The following is a 12,417-nucleotide window of genomic DNA, read 5'->3' as shown; positions in this document are numbered from 1 at the left end:
TTTCTTGTACAAGGGCCAACTTCCTAACCCAAATTTGTTAGTTGTGACAGTTTCTCACTTGTTCTTTTCGTGTTCTATAGTCATGTCATTGATTTTGCAGGTGTTTAGGTGGTGGGATTTCAAGATCTCGTTGTTGACGTCTTATGATGATTGGTTATATTTGTTTGCTTCAAGTTGTTTAAAGAAGGAGGTTATCGTGATTCCATAATGATTCTTTGTTTGGAACTCATGTTTTAAAGAATCCTTTGTTATTTGATTCTATTGTGTTCTAGTCATTTTTTGTCTTATAATAGACGTAGATCCTCTATAAATTGGGTTGGTTGGTTACAAAACCCAAAAAACGCTATTATGTAATTGGTTTTTGTTGTTTGGAATTCTATCCTTTTTATTGGATTTCTTCGATTCAAAAAAATATTATTTGATTCTAAGTTTGCAAACAAGAAATCTATATATATTTTTGTTGAAAACACAAACGATTATGATACTATTTTATAAATTTTTGTTCAATTGATTCGATTCAAGTTATTGTGGAAAGATAACACATAAATCTTGAATTCTCATGTTGTGGATTTTCCAATATAAAAAAATTGTTTTCAAAAGAACAAAGGACATTATTTTAAGAAAATCATATAAAATTCATAATTTATCTGAATGAACTGATTTAAACAGGAAATGATTACAACTTCCATGTTTTAAGTTTTCCAAATATTTAAATCAACATGCATTAAAAATAACAGTTTGACCATATTATCTTTAGAAAAATCTAGTAAAATTCATAAAGGTGCAACATAAAGATTTAGAAATATAATAATGAATATGTGTTTAAGCAAATAACAAAACCAACACTTAATTTGTGTCATTGGGTGCATGGACCACGCTCAATAATGGTGTGATTGTCAAGAAAAGTACAATAATGAGTAATGACTATTTCATATTCATAAATTCTTAGAAAATTTGAAGATTCCCTCGCCAAAACAATAAGCAAGAGTAGATATGATATATATATAAAAGTGCCATTAAAAATAAAATAAATTTCTTGTCAAAAACAAATAGACAAATCAATATACAAAAATGAAATATCATATAAATAAATATTCGTCCTCAAATTCCATTCACAAAATCACCAAGAGATTTAAACACGTAACTTTTGAACATCTTATCATATGGCGACTAGTTTTGGTCGATCACTAAACATCAACTATGTGAAAATTATTCAGTTTTACGGTGGTGCATATATAACAGCATTATTATGCTCTGTTATAAGTTGCTCATCACTGCTAAAAGAATTCTGATTTCTGCACCTGGTTGACGGGTTAAAATGGGTCCACTGATCGGATATCTAGTAGGTTTTCCAGCCAGTTTTCTGTTTCTGTACGTTATAATGATGATTGTTAAGTTTCTTCACAAAGTGTGGTGGATGCCTATCCGTATACAACATGCCATGAGATCTCAAGGAATCAAAGGCCCTTCTTACATGTTCTTCCATGGAAACACCAAAGAGATCTCGAACATGCGATTAATATCCATGGGTCGACCCATGGATCATTTATCCCACGAAATCTTCCCCAGAATTCTACCTCATGTTCATTCATGGGTGAACTTATATGGTAACTTCATATCCATTCATGATTCATGTATTAAACTTTCATCATCTTGTTGCTAATTAATTAGTTTGTCGTGTTTTGTTTGGAAATTCTTGTTTAATTTTAGGAAGGAATTTCTTGAATTGGTATGGTCCTCAAGCTCAATTGGTGGTTACAGAAGCTGAACTTATCAAAGAAATATTATACAATAAAGATGATGTTTACCCAAAAATCGAACTGGAAGGCCATGCAAAGAAGCTGTTAGGAGATGGTCTCTCTTCAACCAAAGGTGATAAATGGTCTAAGCTTCGAAAGCTCGCTAATGGTGTCTTCCATGCCGAAAGCTTAAAGGTAACTAACTGCTCATTTACTTCCATATTCTCCATGAAAAGATGAGTTTTTCCAGTAGAAACATGCATGTGTACTAATGGAAGTTTGGAGTATGTAGAGCATGATTCCAGCGATGATTTCTAGCACTGAAACAATGCTTGAAAGGTGGAAAGAGTACAACGGGAAAGAAATCGAAGTGTTCCAAGAATTCAGAATATTAACATCCGAAGTCATTTCCAAGACTGCTTTCGGAAGCAGTTATTTAGAAGGGAAGAAAATCTTTGATATGTTGATGAAGTTAACACTGATTGTTTCAAGAAATGTGCATAAAATCCGGCTTCCTGGCATCAGGTTAATCGATCTTTACAAAAGCTTATGATCAAATGAATCTTTAGAGATAATTAAACATGTAAAACTAGTTGATTTGTTCTTGAAGCAACTTGATCAAGACCAATGATGACATAGAATCAGAGAAACTTGAACAAGGAATCAAAGATTGCATCGTTGAGATCATACAGAAACGAGATCAAGAAAGAAACTTGAAAACAATCAGAAGCGATTTTCTTGGAGAACTACTTGAAGCTTCGCGTGATAAAGATGATCTGAAACGGATCTCTTTAGATGATATGGTGGACGAGTGTAAAACATTTTATTTTGCTGGACATGAAACAACCACATCTTTACTTGGATGGACTATTCTTCTTCTATCAATGCATCAAGATTGGCAAGAAAAAGCTCGGAAAGAAGTTTTCGAGTTCTTTGGAGAAACAAATCCTAATCAAGATTCAATCACAAGACTCAAAACAGTAATTATAAAACAAAACCCTTCATTTTTTCTTTCTATTTAACACAAATGTTCAGTAAAATATATCAACCATCTTTCTTTTATATGTTGTTAATTAGATGAACATGATCGTTGAAGAATCTTTAAGACTATACCCACCAGTTCCCGCTATAAAGAGAAAAGTGGCGAAAGAAGTTAGATTAGGGGAGATGACCCTTCCAGCGAACATGGAGCTTTATATTTCGCCATTAGCGATTCACCATGACCCTAGAATATGGGGAGACGATGTTCATATGTTTAAGCCAGATAGGTTTGAAGGGGGCATAGCTAAAGCAACTAAGAACACACCAGCAGCATTCTTGCCATTTGGGTTTGGACCAAGGACTTGTGTAGGATTAAATTTCGCACTGGTGGAAGCCAAGATTGCACTTGTGATGATTTTGCAGAGATTTAGGTTTAAATTGTCATCAAATTACGTTCACTCTCCTGTTCAACTTTTTATGGTTAGACCCCAGCATGGAGTTCAGATCTTTCTTGATGCCATTTAACTGAAAACTCAAAATCGACAATTAAGATGTGAATGTGTGACTTTATTTGTTGTTTTAAGAAAGGTTGTCGTGGGTCAAATGTCAAGAAGAACTTGCCCATGAGGGATTTTAATTTTCGCATGATTGAAATTGAATGTGCAAATGTGTTTATACTTTTTATTGCTTGTTCTTTGATGGTATTTCACTATTTTGTATGGAGTAACCGGAAAAACTTATAAGCACAACAAATATTCCAAATCATTTTAAAAAATCTCAATTATGTTTTGTCTATTCAAAAAAATCAAACGGGTTTAACTTTTTGTCAAAAAAACTCAACTAACTTACACTTTTGTGTAATTATCATTAGGGTCAACCGACTAATGAAAGTCAACAAATGACATGGCTTATGATGTGAAATTAAATATTGGGAAAATGACTTGTAAGACCAACGAAATTTCGAAATAATTCAAAAAACATCAATCATGTTTTGTCTGTTCAAAAAAAATCTCAATGAACTTAACCTTTTGTCTAAAAACTCAACGAACTTACTTTTTGCTCAATTCTCATTAGAGACAACCAGATTCATTAGGTATACAATTATTTGACAAATGACATGTCTTTATATTTAATGACATTGAATAAACATATTAGAATTGCCAGTTATATATCAATTTAGGGCTTGGACAAAAGAAAAACGAACAGCGTCTGTGATCTCTTGTATTGGTTACTTGTTCTTCTTCCTCTCAATCGTTGATGTCCAACTCAACGTCTACAAAAGAAGATATTTGATGATGCAAACTCTTGTGGATGTGGACGCCCTTCTTAGATTTGGACATTCAGGGTTTGTTCGGACAGATAGATAAGTGTAATTGAAAGTTTATCATATCATATCCATCTTCTATCTTTTATCTATCTGTATGGTTCCTTAAAAAAAAACAATAACTTATTAACACAATCATCTAATAGGGACCATTTTTAAAAATTAGAAAACACTCTTTTTACACAAACATCATACGCTTAGACTAAACAGTGTGGGCAACGCCCACACCGTTTTTCTGACGTGGCATCTCCTCAACGCCATGGTAACGGCAAAACACCGCCCCACCCATTTCGTTTACGTCCGTTGTGAGCCAAGCTGTTACCCTTCGTTGCCCCCATAACGTTTCATAATGAGTATAACGGTCCATTTTTTGACTGTTGGCGAATGGCTAATCCGTTAAAAAAAATTAACTTTTTTTTTTTATTTTACATATAAATACACATACAAACATAAGATTTTAACCATACAATCTTTTCTCATCTTCATTCTATTTTCAACTTTTAGGAAAAAAAACTCACTTTTCCTTTCAACCAAATATAGAGAAAAACCTAAACATCCCGTCTCCAAACACAAACACATCCATCCCGATGGGTTTCGCACTATACAGAAGTTATATGAACCTGTTCACCTCAAACTCACCCCCAATGCAATTCCCTACACCCCCTTACATGCAGCAAAACCCAAATCTTCAACAAAACATTTTCAGTGCTTTCACTTCCATGCAACAAACAACCACACAACCACCACCAGAAATTGTTCCTGAAACACAAACAGGAAGCAGTCGAAAAGTGAAAGGGAAAGGAAAAGGAAAAGGAAAGGGAAGGCAGTTGCGGATACGAAAGAAGATCCTCCACTATGGTGGTGGACACCAGAGGAGGAGTATGCTTTGGCGATGGTGTGGTGTTGGACTTTAAAGAATCCAATCGTAGGAAATGATATGCGAAGAGTTTGGTTTTGGGAAGTCATGCTCGGCAAATTCCACACACTTATGAAGAAAGAGGCATATCGCATTAATATCGATATGCTTAGCAGCAAGTGGACACCGATCAGTCGTCAGTGCACCAAGTTTAATGGATTTTCATGAGACTAGAATCGCAAAGGCAAAGTGGTGCAAATGATTTTGATGTTTACAAAGCCACGAAAGAACAATATCAAGTGGAAATGGAGCACGCTTTCGAGTTTTAAAAAATATAGGAGATTGTTAGGCTAGATCCAAAATGGAATAAGACGCTAACATTAGGGGAAGCACAATCAAAGAGGTCTCGCAATTCTAGTTCGTTTGACGTTTCCAACGCACGAATGAACGTTGACCTCAACGCAGGCACAGATGATATCCCCAACGACATTAAAGAGATCCCCCCCCCCCCCCCCAATTTCGACCGATCGGACGCGACAAAGAGAAACGTGCTCAACGTCACGCAGACGAAATTGATAGAATGGCACAAGAGTTGGCGGAAATGAAAACAAAGTTCGACCAACACAATCTGATCACCCAACAAAAGGTTGATGTGCAACTTGAGCACTTGGAGTTTCTTCGTAAGCAAGCGGAGAAAGATTAGATGGCGAAGGATTTAACAATTCTCCAGGCTAGTGAAGCAAATATTGGACCACGAGAAGCGCTAGTGCTCCGGAAGATCAAGGAGAAAACCCAAAGACAATATTTGGATGACTAGTTGATCGGTTTTTAGTTTTTAGGACATTTGTTTTTGTTTTTGTTTTTTTTGCTTTCAACATTGTTTTTTTTTTTGTGTAATTTTTTTTAAGTTTTTAATGTTATTGTTAATCTAAGAGTTAATTAAATTACATGTTTCGTTTTTTTATTAATCCAATGTGATTAAAAAATATATATTAGAAAAAAACAATCAAAAATAAAGAAATTGAAAAAAGTAAAAAATACCGAAAAAATAACAAATAAACAAAAATGATGACATGGAAAATTAAAGATGTTATAACAAGTTGCACGTTTCCTCATATGAGATGGTATTTTTTTAATGTGATAATACTCATTTACCAATGATTTAAAAACCGATTTTTTAGTTCGACCACCGGATTAACTGGTTTCTATATTTTTCTTGTTTTTTCTTGTTTTCATACACATACATACATATATATAAATCATGAATTTAATGTTTACAAATTTAAACATTAAAAATACATATAAAAATAAGTTTTATATAAATCCAAATACATTAAAATAATATATAACTATAACTTATAGTGTTTTACATCAATCTATATACGTTAAAAAAAATATAATACCAAAACGAAATATAACTTTAGATGAATATAAACATATCAAAAACTTTATAATATTTATCATATGTTTTTATTTAGATAAAACTAAATAGATATGAAAAAAAGTAACTAAAGTTTATTATGTAAATTGTTTTTTTATATGTTTTATTCACAGGTTCAACCGATTTATTTTGAACGGTTCAACCGTTTTTTTTTCCCTAAAATCGGCCGGTTCAATCGGTTCAAAAATCAATGTAAATCCAATGAAAGTTAAACCGTTCTTTATCATGTTCCCAATCCAACCGGTTCGACCGAAATGTTAAAAAGGTTTTTAAATCATTGTCATTTACTAGTTACCTACACCTCCACACCCAGGTCTTACCTAGAAGCCACATAGTTAAGCCAATAAAAATTAGCCACGTAAGATTTTAATTTTTATCCGGACTTTTAAAATAATCTCCTCCCAAAACTTGACGCACAAACCATTGTGCGTGAGAAGACCGAGGAAGAAGACTCTCGAATTGGGTAAAATCTTCAATGGCTTACGTCGAAAGAGGTGCGTCCGCTAAGACATCAGTTTTCATAATTGCTTTATCAGATTATGTTTTGTCTATCTATGAATATTTGAATTGATGATCTTTGAATTTCTTGTTTTTTCGTGGCGGAAATCTTCCTCAATTGTTGATAATTTGTTTAAAATCAAATTTCCCCGATCTGGTATTATGAATAATTAGGTTGACTCGAAATTGGGAACCCTTAGTCTCTGATCCTAATTCTACTTTATAAGGATTAGATTAATGCTCTTCTGGAGCATTTGATTTCGTAAATTGGTAAAGTACGAAGTTACATCCTTTGTTAGGTCCTCTTTATCATATTCGTACCTAGGTTAAAATTACATTACGATCCTGAATTTTCTGAAAGGTCATTGGATTTGATAGTCTGATAGAAATCTTAAAAGTTCGGAGAAATTAGGGTTTGTCAATAGTAAATTGTTTACTATTTGGGACACGATGCTGATTAATTTCTCCCAAGTTCTCATTCAATTAAATTTGGATTATACCTGTCGATCGTCATTCGTGTTTATCCTAATTACAGCTGCTAGATCCATTGTACGAAATTTATCTCCTGTTTATTACATTTTCTAAATCAATATGCTTGATTCACATTAGATTATGTTTCAACATACAAGTATTATATACGGGTTGAATTTGAACTTACAGTTACTTTTTGTTTGATTCTTCAGGCGTAGTGAAATCCAATCGATCCTTATGGCGTCTGAGAACAATCACTGATTTCTTTTGGGCAATCATCAATTTCATTTCTGTTTTCTTTGCTACTATGTTTTCGGTAATCTTGATTCTTGAAATTCATCACCATATGAAATGCTAAATTGCTAATAAAACTTCTCACTCAATATGCAATGCATTTGTAATTGTAGATGGAGAAATCTGATGGGTATAAGAAACAATCCGGCTCCGGGAAGAAATGGGATGGTGGTGGCCCCGGTGGCGGCCCATACGGTGGTGGTGGTGGCCCACGTGGGCCGCCACGTGGACTAGACAATGTTAGAGGCATAGACCACAGTATGTTATTTACTTTTTTCAATTTTTTTTTTCTATGACATGATTTATTTATTAATTCTGACATTATTGATATTATCTTTCTCTCTGTAGACTCGCTTCCGGCCTGTGGGTCCTGCTGTGGTGGTTAACAGGTATAGATATAGATATAGATATTCTGATGACATAATCTTGCTCTTGGTATTGTCAAGTGAAAACAATAAAGTTCTGTAAGAAGTTTGTGTTTTGCGTTATTATGAAAAGTGTTTTGAAGGTTCTAAGAATATTATGTGATTACATTTTTATATATCCAAATGTGAAGTCATATGTTCCATTTTTTTTCCTCCCTAACATTGATTATATCAACCTACTTCCATTTTTTTTTCCAAATTGTTTTTTCAAAGAAACCTATCTATTTATGTCCGAATGTCAATTTGGAAGTGTTTAATGTCACTGTATTTCAATCAAATGTCTGATTTTATATCCTAATATCGATTATACTTCACAATTACTACCTGTGCTAAAGTTTTTATTAGATTTAAGTAAAAAATAATTTTTTTTCTCAAAATTCCAGAATTATTCATCGGATTTTTGACTTGTTTTTGAAATTTCAGATTATTTATTTATTTATTTGAACTCCGAAATTTTAGTTCGAAATCCAAAATGTTGGTCTAGAATTCAAAAGTTTTAGTGCTATATATATATATATATATATATATATATATATATATATATATATATATATAGTGATTAGATTATTTAATTTTCCTTTCTTATATAGTATTAATATAACTTAAAAATAAGTAATAAAAGTTGAACTAGGGTAAAATAGTATTTTTAGATTGAATATGTGATAACATGAAATTACAACAACCATCCATACATCTCTTGGAAACTACCGACACCATTCACATCAAAAATTAAAAATGCAACTTTTGATCAAGTACATGGATTATTTATATAATTTTGTCTTTTTAAATTAAAGTGAGCTAAGCTATGATTTGTTAAGTTTTGTTTGACAAAATAGGCATCATGTTTAGGCTTGATTGACAAATCGGGTCGAGCTCGAGTTTGTAGATTATTAATAAGGCGAGCTCGAGTCTCATTTGAAAGACTCAGAGCTTGTGTTTTATAAATTTTAACAAACAGAGATCGAGCATGATTAGGTTTTAGGATCATTTTGGCTTGTTTACACCCTTACCCTGATGTCTGAACAATATAATCATCATTAGATTATACTCTCATATGAAAGCGGGATGAGCTTTGAGAGAAAAGGTAAAAGAAATATTGTATATAACATTGTTGGCATATCAAGGCGTAAATAAGCATTTAACCCTAAGCCAACAAAATTTATACTTAAAAGTGACTTATGGTAAAGTCATACGTCCATATGTTTAACGAGACTGAAATCCCAACCCGCATATTAATAGAAAAACCAAGTATTGTTAAGCCAAGGCCATGTAAACCGCATGGACCACATATTCAATTATTACACACAAAATTTGGTCCACCAAAATCTAAAATATTTGAGTCACATTATGATAATGATTGCATATTTATTCATAAAAAAGGTACGATCAAACTAATCATTGCTTTTAGATATATGATGTTTATTGAGTGGTCCATCCATGATCGCACTCGTTACCAAAAAACACATCCTTTCATCATCCATGAATATCGGTTTACGATTTGATTAAGAGATAACTATAAAATACCAATGTCATATCAATAGTACTACAATAGTATATAATAGTGCACTCATGAGTCATAGTGATGTTAAAGGACAAATATACTCTTATAATAATTTATTAAAAGAAAAAAAAAGTTGAATCATTTGGCTATCTTTTATAATTTATAGAGTTCGAAGTATGCAGGAAATGGATTTAACAATATCTTCATCACCGATCCTTATAACAATTTCTTATTAATAAACAATAAACACAATTACATCTTACAAACATAACAATCAAAACACATAATAACACAAACAAAATCCAATCATTATTCAAACCTTATGAGGAATAACTTGAACACCTTTCTTTGGGGTGAGTATAAACACATCAGCTGGAAAATGAACATAATTACTCGAAAGACTCAACCTATAACGCTGCAAGATCATCGAAAGTGCAATTTTTGCTTCATTTGTAGTAAAATTTAAACCAACACAAGTTCTAGGCCCCATCCCAAAAGGCAAAAATGCTGCAACATTGTTCTTGGTAGCTTTCGCGACACCATTAGCGAATCTGTTGGGTAAAAAACAATGAACATCTTTGCCCCATATCTCTTCATTGTGATGAAGTGCAAGAATTGAAACGAAAATATTTATTTTAGCAGGAAGAGTAAGGTTTCCGAGTTTGATCTCCCTCTCTACTTTTCTTGTCATTGTAATCACAGGAGGGTATAGCCTAAGTGACTCATTGATCACCATGTTCATCTGCATTTTCAAGAAATTTACAATTTACAATTTAAAAAATCGGTTTAATTTTGATGTGAAGCATATTTGAGGATCTAGCAAAAGCATTTATTGATAAATGGGGATGACAAAATTGTAGAAATAGACAAAACCTCAAACATGCATAGTTTTTTATTAGTTAGGAGTTTCGAAAACCATTTTATATGAACAGAAAGTTCTCAACGAGTCGGAGCTTCATGTGATTTTGTTTTTCAAAAAAAAAACATGTGATTATATATCTACTTAGTGTGTTCATTTTAAATTTCTAAAATCCGGCAATATTTATATTTAGTAAATTTAGCTCCGTTGATTGTGAACTTTTAGACACCGCGAAATCAATAAATGATTTCCTTTTATGAAATCTTGATCACTTTGTTGTATTTAATTTCATTATGTGTCAAATTTAGACAGAAATGAAACAATTTTCTTACAGTTTTAAGTCTTGCGATGCCATCTGAAGTTGGGGTTTCGCGACCAAATAACTCGAGGACTTCTTCTCTTACTTTTTCTTGCCATTCTTGATTGGTTGCTAAAAGGAAAACAGTCCATGAAAGCAAGTTTGTGGTTGTTAGATGTCCAGCACCATATATCGCTTTGATTTCATCGATCATTTGTTCTATTGTGATCTTCTTCTTTTCATTAAAATCGTTAGCAATTTTCACAAGTTGTCCAAGATAATCACTTCCAAAATTACCAGCATCTTCGTCTGCATCCGCTTTTCTTTTCTCTACAATGTCTAGAATCGATCTCTTTATCGCCTTTTCAAGTTTTTCAGCTTCAATTTCATCATTCGTCTTCATTATCCAACTAAAAAACCATATGCAAATCATTCCAAAACACTTAGCGACAGATTTAGCGATCCGTTGCTAAACTATGGACATTAGCAACGGATTAGTGACCGAATTGAGATTCAATTTCCATACCTAATACCTGGAAAGCGTAATTTATAGATGTTTCTAACAGTTATTTCTGTTAGTTTCGCAACCATCTCAAATATATGCTTCCCTTCAACATAACTGCTTCCAAAAGCAGTTCTGGATATCACTTCAGTTGTTACTAGCCCAAATTCTTTATGCACATCGATTTCTTTACCTTCATAGTCCTTCCATTTCTCTACCATTTCTCCAATGCTTCTACTCATCTCAGGAATCATATTCTGTGAAACATATCATATTCATCCTAAAATCACTACTAAAAAACCAAGCATTAGCAACAGACGAATCCGTCGCTAAAAATTAAGACTTTGAAAATTGATGATGATCACCTTCAAGCTCTCGGCATGGAAAGTATGGTTAGCAAGTTTTCGAACTTTTGCCCATTTTTCACCTTCGTTAGTTATAAGAGCTTCACCTAATAACTTCTTTGCATACCCTTCCATGTCCATTTTAGGGTAAGCTCCTTCTCGGTTATTTAATATTTCCTTTATAAGCTCCGGTTCATTAACAAAAAGTTGTGCTTGCGAACCATGCCAATTTATAAAATTCATCCCTAGAAAGTACAAAAAAAATGTATAATCGTGTATATAAGTAACATTGGTTTATGTTTTTATAGAAAATTTTACCATAGGTTTTGATCCAGGAGTAGACATGTGGCTGAATTCGTGGAAATATATCATGTGATGTATCCATGGATTGGCTCATGGATTGGTTTCTCATGGCTGTGATTACTTTGGTGTTTCCATGAGGAAATGTAAATGGAAGACCTTTGATTCCTTGTGATTTCATCATCTTTTGTATTGTAATCGGAGTCCACCATGTGTTATTCAAATATGTAAAGAGAGATCGAAGGAGAAATAGACTTGATATGATGATTATAAGAACCAGAACTAGAGCCATGGTTTTGAAGATTTAGCTGTTTTTTTTTTTTGGAAAAAGATTTGATGCATTATTTATAAGGGATTTTAGTGTTTGGAATAAGGACAAAGACTTATGATCCATGGTGCATGACACCATCTGTTTTAACATATTCACGATCACTCTACATTGATTCAATTATTGCCCATATAGAATAACATTGTTGGCATCATTTGAAGCAAATTCAAATTCTTGTTATAATTCATTCCATAAGCATATGATCAAACACGCATTCTGTGTAACAAATTGGTAAGAATTTTGTTCCAAAAGGGTT

General features: G+C 32.9%; 3 protein-coding genes across 3 annotated transcripts; 2 read left to right on the top strand and 1 right to left on the bottom strand.

The window, feature by feature from the left end:
* Positions 1-1,109: 1,109 nt before the first annotated feature.
* LOC145101360 (cytochrome P450 CYP749A22-like) lies at positions 1,110-3,404 on the top strand. Its single transcript, XM_079038547.1, has 5 exons — positions 1,110-1,607; positions 1,711-1,934; positions 2,032-2,264; positions 2,350-2,719; positions 2,817-3,404. Exons 1-5 carry the CDS (start codon positions 1,319-1,321, stop codon positions 3,243-3,245), a joined length of 1,545 nt encoding a protein of 514 aa, XP_078894673.1. The 5' UTR covers positions 1,110-1,318; the 3' UTR covers positions 3,246-3,404.
* Positions 3,405-6,677: 3,273 nt separating this feature from the next.
* Positions 6,678-8,172, top strand: LOC145101359 (glycine-rich protein). The gene is made up of 4 exons (XM_079038546.1): positions 6,678-6,835; positions 7,523-7,626; positions 7,718-7,862; positions 7,953-8,172. Exons 1-4 carry the CDS (start codon positions 6,817-6,819, stop codon positions 7,988-7,990), a joined length of 306 nt encoding a protein of 101 aa, XP_078894672.1. The 5' UTR covers positions 6,678-6,816; the 3' UTR covers positions 7,991-8,172.
* Positions 8,173-9,730: 1,558 nt separating this feature from the next.
* LOC145101358 (cytochrome P450 CYP749A22-like) lies at positions 9,731-12,161 on the bottom strand. Its single transcript, XM_079038545.1, has 5 exons — positions 11,852-12,161; positions 11,555-11,778; positions 11,214-11,446; positions 10,722-11,097; positions 9,731-10,272 (listed from the first exon to the last, which is right to left on the bottom strand). Exons 1-5 carry the CDS (start codon positions 12,123-12,125, stop codon positions 9,844-9,846), a joined length of 1,536 nt encoding a protein of 511 aa, XP_078894671.1. The 5' UTR covers positions 12,126-12,161; the 3' UTR covers positions 9,731-9,843.
* Positions 12,162-12,417: the final 256 nt, after the last annotated feature.

This window comes from Lactuca serriola, chromosome 4 (assembly GCF_051521515.1).
Source record: "Lactuca serriola cultivar US96UC23 chromosome 4, Lser_US96UC23_V15, whole genome shotgun sequence".
NCBI lineage: Eukaryota > Viridiplantae > Streptophyta > Magnoliopsida > Asterales > Asteraceae > Lactuca > Lactuca serriola.
This window is presented reverse-complemented; position numbering and strand designations above follow the sequence as displayed.

Coding starts and splice junctions, on each gene's coding strand:
- LOC145101358 (XM_079038545.1), bottom strand. CDS start 12,125: ATGGCTCTAGTTCTGGTTCTTATAATCATCATATCAAGTCTATTTCTC. Junction 11,098..11,213: donor TTACGCTTTCCAGGTATTAG/GTATGGAAATTG, acceptor ATGGTTTTTTAG/TTGGATAATGAAGACGAATG. Junction 10,273..10,721: donor GCATCGCAAGACTTAAAACT/GTAAGAAAATTG, acceptor TTGAAAATGCAG/ATGAACATGGTGATCAATGA.
- LOC145101359 (XM_079038546.1), top strand. Junction 7,627..7,717: donor TCTTTGCTACTATGTTTTCG/GTAATCTTGATT, acceptor TTGTAATTGTAG/ATGGAGAAATCTGATGGGTA. Junction 7,863..7,952: donor TGTTAGAGGCATAGACCACA/GTATGTTATTTA, acceptor TTCTCTCTGTAG/ACTCGCTTCCGGCCTGTGGG.
- LOC145101360 (XM_079038547.1), top strand. CDS start 1,319: ATGGGTCCACTGATCGGATATCTAGTAGGTTTTCCAGCCAGTTTTCTG. Junction 1,608..1,710: donor TTCATGGGTGAACTTATATG/GTAACTTCATAT, acceptor GTTTAATTTTAG/GAAGGAATTTCTTGAATTGG. Junction 2,265..2,349: donor ATCCGGCTTCCTGGCATCAG/GTTAATCGATCT, acceptor TTGTTCTTGAAG/CAACTTGATCAAGACCAATG.